Source organism: Theropithecus gelada, chromosome 8 (assembly GCF_003255815.1).
Source record: "Theropithecus gelada isolate Dixy chromosome 8, Tgel_1.0, whole genome shotgun sequence".
Classification (NCBI taxonomy): domain Eukaryota; kingdom Metazoa; phylum Chordata; class Mammalia; order Primates; family Cercopithecidae; genus Theropithecus; species Theropithecus gelada.
This window is the reverse complement of record NC_037676.1, coordinates 125,291,867-125,306,533: the sequence shown is the minus strand read 5'-3', so window position 1 is coordinate 125,306,533 and position 14,667 is coordinate 125,291,867. Positions and strand designations below refer to the sequence as shown.

The 14,667-nt window shown below is 41.5% G+C and overlaps 1 protein-coding gene across 6 annotated transcripts in view; it reads left to right on the top strand.

The window, feature by feature from the left end:
• DERL1 (derlin 1) overlaps nt 1-13,600 on the top strand; it is a 29,301-nt gene extending 15,701 nt beyond the window's left edge. For 2 of the 6 annotated variants that reach the window (XM_025393479.1, XM_025393475.1), the window contains 6 exons: nt 1,091-1,155; nt 2,403-2,429; nt 4,122-4,217; nt 5,400-5,452; nt 7,599-7,709; nt 11,355-13,600. In XM_025393479.1, coding sequence (XP_025249264.1) covers nt 1,126-1,155; nt 2,403-2,429; nt 4,122-4,217; nt 5,400-5,452; nt 7,599-7,709; nt 11,355-11,493 — 456 coding nt within the window. In that variant the 5' untranslated portion in view covers nt 1,091-1,125 and the 3' untranslated portion in view covers nt 11,494-13,600. Of the gene's footprint in view, nt 1-370; nt 420-496; nt 570-1,090; nt 1,156-2,402; nt 2,430-4,121; nt 4,218-5,399; nt 5,453-7,598; nt 7,716-11,354 lie in introns of those variants that run through there. The other 4 variants (XM_025393478.1, XM_025393480.1, XM_025393476.1 and 1 more) reach the window with 4 other exon arrangements.
• Nucleotides 13,601-14,667: the final 1,067 nt, after the last annotated feature.

The window sequence follows — 14,667 nt, the reverse complement described above, 5'->3', positions numbered from 1 at the left end:
TTTAGATATATCTTTCTGCCTTGCTGACACTTGTTGGGTTTCTTTTTTTAAATTGACTAGCTATATCATGTAACTGTGAGGGGGTGTGGAGTGGGGAGGGAAAGTAACTTTCAAGCTAGAGTGATCTTACAGTCATTTCTGTTTTTTTTTGTTTTTTTTTTGCTTCTCTTAAAGTCTTCTAACCAAAGGCATTAGGAATCATGCTTATAAGAGAGCCCGTTGTTGATTATTCTGCCCAGTAAGGCATATGGCGCAGTGACAGCAGCACTGTGCTAGTAATTTGATGTCACTCTGCTTCTAACAAGCTGTGTGACTCTGGTCATGTGACTTTAACTCCACATCTGTAAGAAGCAGGTCATAGGTCTTTCCGTTCTCCCTTCCAGATGCAGTATGAGGACTGAGTCAGAGGCTATGGAAAGGTTTTGGGACGCTTTATTCACTCCTTCCCCCACATTGTTTTCCCGTGGTAGAATGTAAGTCTCTGGAAGACAGAGACTTTCTTTTTCAGTATCTAAGGCCAGTGTGGTACAGGGGGTTGTGTGTGTGTGTTTGTGTTTCTAATAATAATGGTAAGTGCCTCCCAGCATAGCCATGCTGGAGGAGACACAACAGGAGACAAAACAGCTATGGTTGCTCCTCTGACAGAGCTTACAGTCTAGTGGAGGAGGACAGGGATCAAGCATGTCATCCTGAATGCGGCCTTCAGGTCACGGTGAGAGCCAAGAAGGAAAGGCTGACAGGCTGGGAAGGAGCTTGGGGGGCCTCACTGGTCTTTGGGATGCAGGGCTCAGTAGCCGTGGAATTGACTGTACTTTCTCTGCATCTATTTTAGCCTATGGTAGTCAGAGCATGTCACTTACTGGAATTCAGTTAGGAGAGCATAGATTAACCTTATTCAGGTAACTTTGATTCAGGGCTTTATTGGGGACATTGTTTAGATATTTTAAAAAATTCACTTTTCTAGAGACGAGTGGTTTTTAAAATGTTCTCATTTTGGCTTTTTCTATAACTTTTTGAAGTGTTTCTCTATGTAGATGTTACTTTGTTCTGAAATTCTGAACCATGACATTTGGCTTGTTTTTGTTTCCAGGAGCTTTTGATGGGAGGCCAGCAGACTATTTATTCATGCTCCTCTTTAACTGGATTTGCATCGTGGTATCCTTCAGTCTGTGATTTTGGGCCAGAAATAAAACCAGTTTTTTCCAGGTTTGGGGAAATAGACCGTATTATGTAAACATTTCAAATTACAATATTTGCATCTTGGTTGACTGCAGTTAATAAGAATAATTAAAGTTTTTTTGAAAAAAAGCTGTAGTAAATCACATAGCCTTTGAGTTATGCGTTGTCTTACCATTTGTGGGATTTTTTTTCCCACCTTTGGTTGAGTAGTTTTATGACTGTTCCCTCTTCTTGTTCCCAGTTCTTTGTGTTCTCATGTGTGACAGCTTGTTGACTGAGGCACAAAGAGAGTCCGTGCCATGAAACAGCTTTTGAAATCTGTGGTCCTTATCAGAAAATTAATTTACAACCAGCATCCTTTTCTGACTTCATTTTTGTCCTTCTCTGGGGTCCTACATAGTAATTCAGTCCCTCTATAAAGTACCCAGCTCTGGGAAGGGACACAGTACGTTTCTCTGCTTTGTATCAATAGCAGTTGTCAGCCGCCCTCCAACTGCAGGACTCTTACAGATGGTGAGAGCACAGCAGCTCTTGATGTCCCAGGTCCTGTGCAAAATTGGTGAGCTCAAAATTGCCTTTGGGCTCAGCTTCCATTTAAACTTGGCCAAGGGCCAGAAAATGTGGTACTGTGGATGCCCTTTGCCCTCCTTTAAGGCAAGGAAAAAAATGTTTTGGACTTTAACCATGCTATAGAGCCCTGAGAATGTAAGTAGAATGATTATTTCCTTCAAAGGCTACAGACATCTTTATCCTTTATTTGAAGGAGAGACGTTAAAATGCAATAGCAGAGGAAAAGAATGCCGGGTGACCAGACTAAGTCATAGGCTGAAGCTGTCGATTTCTACTGTGTTCTTGTCATGGTATCGTCGAATGAAATATGCATAATGAAGATTAGATACCTTTGTGTTGTGGACCGTTTTAAGCAATCTGAACTATAGAAAAGTATTTTCCTTCAGAACACTGGAATTAACTTAAAAATTTTTTAAATAAAAAAATATGTATATAAATTAGAGATGGGGTCTTGCTGTGTTGCCCAGGCTGGTTTGGAACTCCTGGCCTCAAGCAATCCTCCCATCTTGGCCTTCCAAAGTACAGAGATTACAGGCATAAGCCAAATTACACCTGGCCAAATGAACTTTTAAGTGGGGGGAAAATAAACACATCAGTCTTGACTAGGTACAGAATGCTTCTTTTATGTCTGATCTTTAACTTTACAAACCAAGATTACTGGCTTAACAATGGATATGCAGGTAAGTGTCCCTTTAAACTATCTATTTGCCCTTTTATATGTTTCAAATCATCAGTCGCCATCAGAGAAATGCAAATCAAAACCACAATGAGATACCATCTCACACCAGTTAGAATGGCAGTCATTAAAAAAATCAGGAAACAACAGGTGCTGGAGAGGATGTGGAGAAATAGGAACACTTTTACACTGTTGGTGGGACTGTAAGCTAGTTCAACCATTGTGGAAAACAGTGTGGCGATTGCTCAAGGATCTAGAACTAGAAATACCATATGACCCAGCCACCCCACTACTGGGGATATACCCAAAGGATTATAAGTCATGCTGCTATAAAGACACATGCACACGATGTTTATTGCAGCACTATTCACAATAGCAAAGACTTGGAATCAACCCAATTGTCCATCAGTGACAGACTGGATTAACAAAATGTGGCACATATACACCATGGAATACTATGCAGCCATAAAAATGGATGAGTTCGTGTCCTTTGTAGGGACATGGATGCAGCTGGAAACCATTCTCAGCAAACTATTGCAAGAACAGAAAACCAAATTCCGCATGTTCTCACTCATAGGTAGGAATTGAACAATGAGATCACTTGGACACAGGAAGGGGATCATCACATACCAGGTGCTATTGTGGGGAGGGACGGTGGAGGGAGAGCATTAGGAGATATACCTAATGTAAACAACGAGTTAATGGGTACAGCACACCAACATGGCACATGTATACATATGTAACAAACCTGCACATTGTGCACATGTACCCTAGAACTTCAAGTATAATTAAAAATATATATTTATATATATGTATACAGTGTTAGTGGCCTTTGTCAGAAGTTGAAATTGCATTAACTATGGGGTTAATTACGTGATATTTTGAAATTATAGAATTACAACTGTTTTATTTATTTGTTTATTTTTGAGACAGAGTCTTGCTCTGTTGCCCAGGCTGGAGTGCAGTGGCTCAATCTCGGCTCACTGCAGCCTCCGCCTCCCGGATTCAAGCGATTCTCCTGCCTCAGCTTCCCAAGTAGCTGGGATTACAGATACGTGTCACCACGCCCGGCTAATTTTTGTATTTTTAGTAGAGATGGGATTTCACCATGTTGGTCAGGCTGGTCTTGAACTCCTGACCTCATGATCTGCCTGCCTTGGCCTCCCAAAGTGCTAGGATTACAGGCATGAGCCACTGTGCCTGGCCTACAGCTGTTTTATTTTGAAGATCTTAAGTCAGCTAAATCTTTGAGGCTCTTACATGAGTTATCTAAATCATTGCTTTCCTTGCTCATTTCTGGCCTCTTTTTGGTGTTTGAACATTGACAATAATGGTTGTCTAGTATTTTCTAGGCATGTGACGGTAATGGTTGTCTAGTATTTCTAGGCATGTATATGGATGTTTTTTAAAAATTGAGATTATATGGTAATGCTTTGTTGCTTTTTGTAAATAACAGAGCTTGACTCTTACATTTCTGAATCCATCTAAAATGATGTAGTTTTGTTGTATTTTATCATAGGATTTTGTAGTATTCATTGTATGATAAATAATAGGATCAATTTATAGTTCTGATCGGTTGAGTTTCCCTTTACCCAGGTGAGGATTGTTGTGAAGAGGAGGGGTAAAAAGCATAGTAGATGTACACGGTTTTATGTGCCTCTGGAGCTTGGTTTTTACATGTCGACTCCTTTTGCAGTTGCTGATGATTCCTCTGATCATGTCAGTACTTTATGTCTGGGCCCAGCTGAACAGAGACATGATTGTATCATTTTGGTTTGGAACACGATTTAAGGTACTTTACCTTGATTGGAAAAGTGTCCTTTTCATTTGTCTTTGCAGAAATCCCTCTTCAGTCCAGAGATGTACTTTCTGACTCACCCAGAAGAGGTCACTGCAGAGCAGTGTACCATAGGCAAGCCCCTTTCTGCCCTCCTCAATCCCAGCTCTATTTAATTAGCCAACCTGGAGTCTGTTGCTGGCCTTTGTTTCTTCACTCCCTCTCTACCTCAGGCCCCTCAGGGATATGTCCCTGAGTGATCTTATGTGTCTGTGTTAGAGAGAAGGAGAGAGAACTCATGTGAAACCCTGCCTTTACAAATCAGTTCTTATCACTCCCTCATTCCCTGTTATTTGCTTTATACTGTAGCTGAAACAGACTGTTTTTGCCCCCAAACACTTCTCTTTGTACATTCTTTCACAGTTTTCCACCTGTAACATCTTGATTCTCTTTTTTGTATAAATCGTACCCATTCTTAATTTGAATTGGAACTGAACATATTTCCTGAGTCTCCTGCCTAGAATTCATCTTACCTTTGGGCTTTTTCAATACTTTGTGTTTCTCTTTAGTACTTACCACATGTAGCTGTAAAGTTATTTAAGTATAACCCTCTCTTTCCTGGTTTGTGAAGTTTCTTGCAACTCCTTTAGCTCTTGATATGATGGCTTGGATTTGGTAAGGGGCTCAAATGTTCATCTGGAGAGCTTTCTTATTTGGGACAGTATTAGTTTAAGATATCAATATGTGATGAGATAAAAATTCAGAGTAATTTTGCAAGTTATATAAAAGAAGAACTTGAAAAGACGGGGTATGTTTATTTTATTTGTAACAATTTGTTGGCTGGAATCTTAGTGTGATTCTCTCATGGGTCTTGCTTTTAGTAGCATCTGTGGGACACTCATCTGCTTTTTGAAGCTGTTTGTTAATAGCAATTCAGCAGGGCCTGTATTGCAGCAGACCTGTGGGCAAAGTACTGTGTCCTTCCAGTTACAAATACACAAGTAAGTCTAGTTTTAGATAGGAAGGTTTAAGTATAGTGGGAATAATGCTAGATTGATCTGAGAAATTTTGCAGTGACCTTCCAGAGGATTTATATAAAGCCCTTGTCAGTGTATCCTTACCCATTTTAGTCCCAGTAGTAGCTGTGTCCTCGTCAGGTGTGGCTACTCACATTTGCATATATTTATTCCATCCTAGGCCTGCTATTTACCCTGGGTTATCCTTGGATTCAACTATATCATCGGAGGCTCGTAAGTGATATTAGATTTATTTAATTGGAAACTAATCCTTGGGAAATTTCCATTAGTTTTTATCTTTCTCTAACCTTTATACAACTTTAAAGAATCCCAACATTGATGCATTAGAACCTTGTACTTATGGGATAATTTTACTTCGATGGAATTGATTAGATTGCGGGGCTTTAAGCACATTTAACATTGAATGGTTGTGATTTTGTTAACTTATTGTTACACACAGTGTGTTCCTATGTGTGTATAGGAATAAATATGTATTTCTGGATTCACTATTCAGATTGACGGAGACCTAATTTTTGTCTGAGTTGACTCCTCTAAGAGCTATGTATAAAATTACTATGTCTTATATTCTTAAGGCATTTCCAGAATGCCTTGGAGACTGCCGATCAGTCATAGAAATCCAGATTCTTAGATAGGATATAATTTTGCAAGTGGATTCATAATATAGAACCTTTTTTTAAAATTTTTTTTGAGATGCAGTTTCACTTTTGTCGCCCAGGCTGGAGTGCAATGGTGCGATCTTGGCTCATTGTAACCTTTGCCTCATGGTTCAAGCGATTCTCCTGCCTCAGCCTCCTGAGTGGCTGGGATTACAGGCACCCGCCTCCACACCCGGCTATTTTTTTTTTTTTTTTTTTTTTTTATTTTTAGTAGAGACGGGCTTTCACTGTGTTTGCCAGGCTGTTCTCAAACTCCTAACCTCAAATGATCTGCCTGCCTTGGCCTCCCAAAGTGCTGGAATTACAGGCATGAGCCACCGTGCCTAGCTGATAATACAGAGCTTTTGGCCAACCAGGGTCAAATATCTAGTCTATTGGTCAGGAATTAGAACTAGACCTAGGAATACCTTTAATTCATCCAGTCAGAATTTTAAAGGGAGGATACTAAGATGGAGCTTCTCTAAGAACTCCCATTTCTTCATATTTTCTGTTTATTTATTTACTTATTTTTTTTTTTTTTTTTTGAGATGGGGTCTCGCTCTGTCACCGAGGTTGAAGTTCAGTGGCACGATCTTGGCTCACTGCAACCTCTGCTTCCCAGGTTCAAGCAATTCTCATGCCTCAGCCTCCCGAGTAGCTGGGATTACAGGCGTGCACCACCACACCCAGCTAATTTTTGTATTTTTTGTAGAGATGAGGTTTCGCCATATTGCCCAGGCTGGTCTCAAATTCCTGACCTCAAATGATCCTCCCGCCTTGGCCTCCCAAAGTGCTGGGATTGCAGGCATGAGCTACTGCACCCCACCAGAACTCCCATTTCTTATACTACAAACTACTTTTTAATATTTCAATCGATTTTTATAGTGCTGGTTCTTCATATATCTGACATATTTGCTCTGTGTGATCCTGACTACTTCTGCATATTGTTGGGGAGAAGAGAATGAATAGAGTGGACTGTTCAGAGCAAAGCATGTTCTGAACTTGGTAAAGCTGCTCTTCCAGCCAGGAAGGCGAAGTCTAAAGTAGTTGCAGGTGTTGATTTGTCCCTGACAGGAATCATGTTGCAGGTGAAGACAAACAGGATATGTAATAGTAACAGTAGATCTATACACTCTTGAGGTGACCTGTGTGTAAGCCATGGGAAAACTGAAGAAGGTCAGCGTTGATTTCAGGGTGCAAGTCAGCTTTCCTAAGTGATCTCTGTGGTGTCTTACACTCAAGGGTACAAGACGCAAGAGAGAAGTGCTTAATAGTTCCAGGAAAGGGGGAATAGGCATTTATTGTTCCTCTTTTCCTTACTCCCACGCTTCTCTCTTGGTAGCCTTCATGTTTGCCCACATTTTATCAATACAGTATTCATGACTGAAAGCATTCAGAAGCATGCTTTACAACTTCCCCAACTCTTGAGGCAGGAAGTAGCAAAAACAATATTTTGAGGATGGGCTGGTGCTTGAAAGAGATGTCGGAGGGGCTGCTGGCCTTGAAGAGTGGCGGGCCTCATTGGTTCAGCAGGACTGATTTCCCGTTTCCCTCAGAATGCATTTGCCACTTGGACTACAAAAGGGCTCATTGTCAGCTCTCACAGACTCCCAGGGACTAAATGGTCTGCCTTGAAGGCTCTCTTCTTTATGATATTAGTTAAAACTTGGTTCGTTTCACTATATTGCTTGAATGTCTTTAAACTCATTTGGCTCTCTTTGCAGGGTAATCAATGAGCTTATTGGAAATCTGGTTGGACATCTTTATTTTTTCCTAATGTTCAGATACCCAATGGACTTGGGAGGAAGAAATTTTCTATCCACACCTCAGTTTTTGTAAGTGTTTTTGTCCTGTCTCATCTAACATTTTAGTGCCTGTGTTCTTAATGCATCCTAATAAGAGCTCCATGAGGAGTATGATTTAGCCCCATGCCCCATCTGATGGAGTAACCTAAGGCAACAAATGACTTATCCTCGTCACATAGTCACAGGAAGTCAGGCATTAAAGCCTTGGCTCCATTGCCTTCTTGTTACTCTTTTAGCCAGGGACCACTGACAGCTAGGTTCCAGCATTACAGGAGGCTTCTCAGCCCACTGAGCCTGCCAAGGGACCCGATGCAGCTCCAGAGTGCGAAGCAGTGGGCTGGGGAATGGGCAGAGTCATAGGATAGTGGGGTCTCTTTTCTTGGCCCATCAGTTTTTTACCCATGATTTTGCCCAAGGAAGGGTAAGTTAGCTTGTTAGTCAGCAATTTTAAGCATTTTTATATTAAATACTATGGAGTAGCCATTTTACAGGACTGTTCAGAGTTAAAATGAGAGCCTTGAGGTTTGTATGGTCCCAACCCCCTGGGAGTTTGTGCTCTTTGTCTGCTTTTAGGGTTTACTGAAGTAGGATGCTAAGGGCAACAGCTTTGATTTTTGAGACAAACTTTGGTTTGAATCTCAGTCCCCTCAGATAGCAGTTTTTATACTGGGAAAGTTACTTAATCAAGCCTCCAGGTTTCAGTCTTCAAGTCTGTAAATTGTGGGGGAAACCACTGTCTCACAAGACTGCATGAGGTAAGATGCACCGTTGGGAAGCACATAATGGGTTCTCCATAAGTAAAGCTAGCTGCCATATTCCTGAAGGTGGGGGTAGGAGAGCAGGATTTTGATGAGCTGAGAGGAGATGCGCACACACATAGAAGCATGTAATAGTCATGTGACCATTCTGTCAGTGAGGCAAAAAGGCTGTCGAAGAAGGGACCAGTTAAATCACCATCTGGGTGTCACAGCCTGCCTGACAATCACGCCTAATCTCATATCAGGGATATGCAGTAATAGCTTGCATTTAAAAGCTTTAAAAAAACAAACAAACCAAACCCTTTCACATCTTGCTAATTTTAATGTTTTGCAGTTCTGTCATTCTTCTAAGGGATCAATGAGGGCAGTAAAACTTGAGCAGGCCTCCTCTTTCTCCCCCTCCTTTTATAGGGTAGGGGTATGTTTTTCAAAGACTTTTCAAATTGTGAACTGTAATTTACAGAGATATACCATATTGGTGGTTGTGGTGTGTGTGTTTTTCTTTAAGAGAATAAAAGGAAACTTGTTTCTCTTCTGAGCCTTGAATTGCCTTCAGGCTAAAAAAACAAATGACCAATCTGGTTTCTAATTATCAAAGGACATAATAACAGCAGGTTTGGCTTTCTGATCTAGGTTTATCAAGTAGGATGGCAGATGCATCAATTAAAAAAAGCTTGGTGCTTTTGGGGGGCAGCCAACAGTTACTTTACTTTAAATGGCCATATTCTAACTTAACGGCTTGTAGCTACTTCTCAGTTGTGGGCAACACAGGATACAAGATTCTAGTGGCAAAATCAGCAGAGCCCTGGAGCCTGCCTTCCACTTGAACTTTCTCTGTTGGTGGAAGTCCTTCTGCTAAATTTTGCATAAAGATCAGATGACAAAATATAGCTCCTTGCAAAAGCAATAACTGCTTTGAAATTACCATAAATTTTTGTTGATTATGTATAATTGGGTATCTTTTTATACTAATTATTTGCATTTAATTTCACTATCTACTTAATCAGTAGAGATGGCTTCCATATTGTCTTAGAGTGAGTAGCAAAGCAAGACAGCCCTAGCATTGCCTTCTGTAAGTGTTCTATTTTATCATGTACTTTGGAGGAATATTATTGTACCAGAAGGCATGGATGTTGAGAAACCAGCACTTGGAAAATACATTTTGATTTAATGGTAAAGCTGTATTTGTTTAAAATGGAGGAGGTGAGTATAAGAAGGTATAACTACCTTTCTAAATGGAATGCTGATACATTTGTATCACCATTTTCCATTCCATTTAGAGTACTTATATCTTCCCTGTACACATTAAATTTTGTGTTTAAAGGGGGTTGTTGGCCGGGCGTGGTTGCTCACGCCGGTAATCCCAGCATTTTGGGAGGCCAACAGGGGCGGATCATGAGGTCAGGAGATCGAGACCATCCTGGCCAACATGGTGAAACGCTGGCTCTACTAAAAATACAAAAATTAGCTGGGCATGGTGGTGGGCGCCCATAATCCTAGCTACTCGGGAGGCTGAGGCAGGAGAATCACTTGAACCCAGGACGGGGAGAGGTTGCAGTGAGCTGAGATCGTGCTACTGACTCCAGCCTGGTGACAGAGTGAGACTCCGTCTCAAAATAAATAAATAAATAAATAAATAAATAAATAAATAAATAAATAAATAAAGCGGGTTGTTTTCTGTTTTGGGAAGAGGCATGAAGGTATTGAGTATGATGTAAACAGACTCCAGTCACTGACTGCTGTCCCTTCCCAGGCAGGAGGCATGTAGTATAACAAGTAGTGCAGGGTGCAGGCTCTGGAGCCAGGCTCACTGGGTTGGAATCCTGTCACTTTTGAAGCGCTTCACTCAGTGTTGGCTCAATTTTCTTGTTTATAAAACAGGAGTAATAGTAATGCCTACCTCATGGGGTTGTTGTGAAGATCAAATGAATTGATAAGCAGGCAGCACCTGGTGTAAGGTAATGCTCGCTGAGTAAGTTCACAGAGTAGCTGCTCTTGTATGAGGTCAAGTATAAAGCCTGTCCTCTTCAGGGTTTCTGCTGTGGACAAGTCACTTGTCATGACTTACTCTTGCTGCCAGGAAGGGTTTAAGCAGAGGTGTCAGATCATCCTCTCTGCCTTCAAGCAAAATTTTAAACATTAGGATCTGCTAAGTGGAATAGGTTTAAACACATTCTTAGTTCAGTAATAAAAGAGTCAAGGATGGGAAATAGTTGGAAAATACTACTGAGAGTGTAGGCTTGAGTTTAAATTCTCTTAGCTGTTCTGTGAACTCTTAGTTTATGAATTTTAAGGTGGGAAATCATGTAACCTTCTGGGGCCCCAGCTCTCCTACCGTCCGTGAGAAGGGAAGAATGTACCTGGAAGGCAGATTCTGAATACATTTTAAAACATACCCATACTTCCAACATAGAAAGCCTTCTTCCCCCGTCTCCTTTGATGGGCTCAGCTGAGAGCCTTTTAGAAATGCTGTGCAAGGCTCAAACACGCAGGCTGTGGATTTGGCCTTTGAAAGTGAATGTATTTTGTATCCTTTGATCCAGTTTGAGCCGTATTTAGATATACCAAGATGCTATCAGTCATTCTTTGGTTGCTGGGCTTGTGGGTGTAATATTTTTGTTTCCATACTGTTCTGCATGGATTACTTTTATAAGTGGAGAAAAAAACGTTCAGAGTGTGAATTTAGCTGAAATCTGAATACATTTAAGAAACATGAAAAACGAATGCCTTCTGTGGTCAGGTCATGGAGCTGAGTACTGAAAACACAAAGTTAAATAAGACATTGTCCCTCATCGCCTTCAACATGAAAAGTGCCATGGGAACAGCAGGAGAGGGAGGTGTTCTCGGAGGTCAGATAACTATGTAGAAGTGACTTTGTTCTCTTCTCTCCCTTTGTGTCCCCGTCTTTCTGCATCAGGTACCGCTGGCTGCCCAGTAGGAGAGGAGGAGTATCAGGATTTGGTGTGCCCCCTGCTAGCATGAGGCGAGCTGCTGATCAGAATGGCGGAGGCGGGAGACACAACTGGGGCCAGGGCTTTCGACTTGGAGACCAGTGAAGGGGTGGCCTCAGGCAGCCGCTCCTCTCAAGCCACATTTTCTCCCAGTGCTGGGTGCGCTTAACAACTGCGTTCTAGCTAACACTGTTGGACCTGACCCACACTGAATGTAGTCTTTCAGTACGAGACAAAGTTTTTTAAATCCTGAAGACAAATACAAGTGTTCCACAAGTTTCCCGATTCTCATTCAAGTCCTTACTGCTGTGAAGAACAAATACCAACTGTGCAAATTGCAAAACTGACTACATTTTTTGGTGTCTTCTCTTCTCCCCTTTCCATCTGAATAATGGGTTTTAGCGGGTCCTCGTCTGCTGGCATTGAGCTGGGGAGCTGGGGCTGGGTCACCAAACGCTTCTCAAAAGGACCCTTATCTCTTTCTTGCACACATGCCTCCCTCCCACTTTTCCCAGCCCCCACATGTGCAACTAGAAGAGGTTGCCCATAAAATTGTTCTGCCCTTGACAGGCTCTCTTATTTATTGACTTTTGCCAAGGCTTGATCACAACAATCATATTCACGCAATCTTCCCCTTTTGGTGGCAGAACTGTAGCAATAGGGGGAGAAGACTGAAGCAGCGGATGAAGCGCTTTCTCAGCTTTTGGAATTGCTTCGACCTGACATCCGTTGTAACCATTTGCCACCTCTTCAGATGTTTTTATGAAAAAGTACCACTGAGTCAGTGAGGGCCACAGATGATATTAATGAGATATGAGGGTTGTTGCTGGGTGTTTTTTTCCTGAGTTAAGTGATCAAGACTAGTGGAGTTGTGTCTAACGCAGGGGTTAGGTTTCAACCATGGGGGATGCAACCCCTTTGCGTTTCATATGTAAGGCATACTGGCTTTGTGTACCCAGAGTAGTTGGGTTGCTTTGTGTTAGGAGGATCCAGATCATGTCGGCTACAGGGAGATGCTCTCTTTGAGAGGCTCCTGGGCATTGATTCCATTTCATTCTCATTCTGGATATGTGTTCGTTGAGTAAAGGAGGAGAGACCCTCATATGCTATTTAAATGTCATTTTTTTGCCTATCCCCCATTTTTTGGTCATGTTTCAGTTAATTGTGAGGAAGGTGCAGCTCCTCTCTGCACGGAGATCATTTTTTAAAGTTAATATAAGCACAGCTAAGGGAATAACATGATTTAAGGTTGAAATGGCTTTAGAATCATTTGGGTTTGAGGGTCTGTTATTTTGAGTCATGAATGTACAAGCTCTGTGAATCAACCAGCTTAAATACCCACAACTTTTTTTTCATAGGTGGGCTTTTCCTATCAGAGCTTGGCTCATAACCAAATAAAGTTTTTTGAAGGCCGTGGCTTTTCACACAGTTATTTTATTTTTTGACGTTATCTGAAAGCAGACTGTTAGGAGCAGTATTGGGTGGCCGTCATACTTTGAGGCAACTAAAAAGGCTTCAAACGTTTTGATCAGTTTCTTTTCAGGAAACATTGTGCTCTAACAGTATGCCTATTCTTTCCCCTGCTCTTAAACAGTGTGATGTGTGTTATCCTAGGAAATGAGAGTTGGCAAACAGCTTCTCATTTTGAATAGAGTTTGTGTGTACCTCTCCATATTTAATTTATATGATAAAATAGGTGGGGAGAGTTTGACCCTTAACTGTCATATGTTTTGTTGTTGATCTGTGGCCACAATAAAGTTTACTTGTAAAATTTTAGAGGCCATTATTCCAATTATGTTGCATGTACACTCATTGTACAGGCGTGCAGACTCACTGTATGTATAAGAATATTCTGACGGTGGGTGACCCGGAGTCTCCGGTGTACCATCTTACCAGTCAGCTGCCTGCGAGCAGTCAGTTTTTTCCTAAAGGTTTACAAGTATTTAGAACTCTTCAGTTCAGGGCAAAATGTTCATGAAGTTATTCCTCTTAAACCCATGGTCAGGAAGCTGATGACATTATTGATTTTGTCTGGATTATCTTTCTGGAATAATAACAAGCTATTTGAGTTTTGACTTGGCAAGGCAAAACATGACAGTGGATTCTCTTTACAAATGGAAAAAAAAATCCTTATTTTGTATAAAGGACTTCCCTTTTTGTAAACTAATTCTTTTTATTGGTAAAAATTGTAAATTAAAATGTGCAACTTGAAGGTTGTCTGTGTTAAGTTTCCATGTCCGTGCTCTGCTGTCTGTTAGATATCACATAATTTGTGTAACCAGTTATCTCTTGAAGAGCATTTAGGAAGTACCCAATATTTTTTGCTGGATTAATTTCTGGATGCAGAATTCCTGGGTTTTCATTTTAATGAAGGAGGATGCTTCCTAACTTTGAGTGGGGAGTCATACCTGCTTGTAGCATGCTTTATGGCATTTTTATAGCTTCTACTTATGAACCTGAGCCCTGGAACTTTATAAAATTAGATTAATCCCATTTCCTCATGAGGCACACACAGACTAGACAGCAAGTGCCATGACATTCCTGACCCCCCTTTTTTTTTTCTCGAAGGTGAACTCCCAGTCTGTATCTTGGGCCTTCGGCAGGCCAACTTCACTCATCACAAGGTGAGGTGACAGGAATCAGGCTGTATGTATGTCCCTCTTCTATTACTGGGCAAATACTGAAGCAATAGAAAAAGATCCTGCTTATTTAGAAGGACACGTTGCCAGTATCACTGTGTTCTAAGCTACCTTTTGAATGACACTGATCTAATAATAGGCAATGTTGCAGTTGCCAACATCTTCGTTTATTGCCAACTCTGTTTCTGAGGTCCCTGCCCCTCTTACACTTTCAGCAGTAACTTAACACTCTGAATAACTAACCTTTGGAAGAAGTTACTCCTTTCTGGCCTTTATACTGTATGTATCTTAGAAGGCTGGGCTGAGCAAATGGGTTTATTGGCAGTTCACTTGTTCGCCTTCCAGAGTGACTGGTGATCAAAATTGGCCAGAAATACCATGTCCCGTGTTTACTTCTTTCTTCAGTCCTTCATACCCTTCCCTCCCTCCCTACTTTCCATCCCTGTCCCTCCCTCCCCCTCCCTCCCTGCCTCTCTCCCTCTCTCTCTCTCTCCTTCCTTTCTTTTTTGAGATGGGATCTCACTCTGTCACCCAGCTTGGAGTCCAGTGGCATGATCTCAGCTCGCTGCAACCTCTGCCTCCCAGGTTCAAATGATCCTCCCACCTCAGCCTGCCGAGTAGCTGGGACCACAGCTGTGTG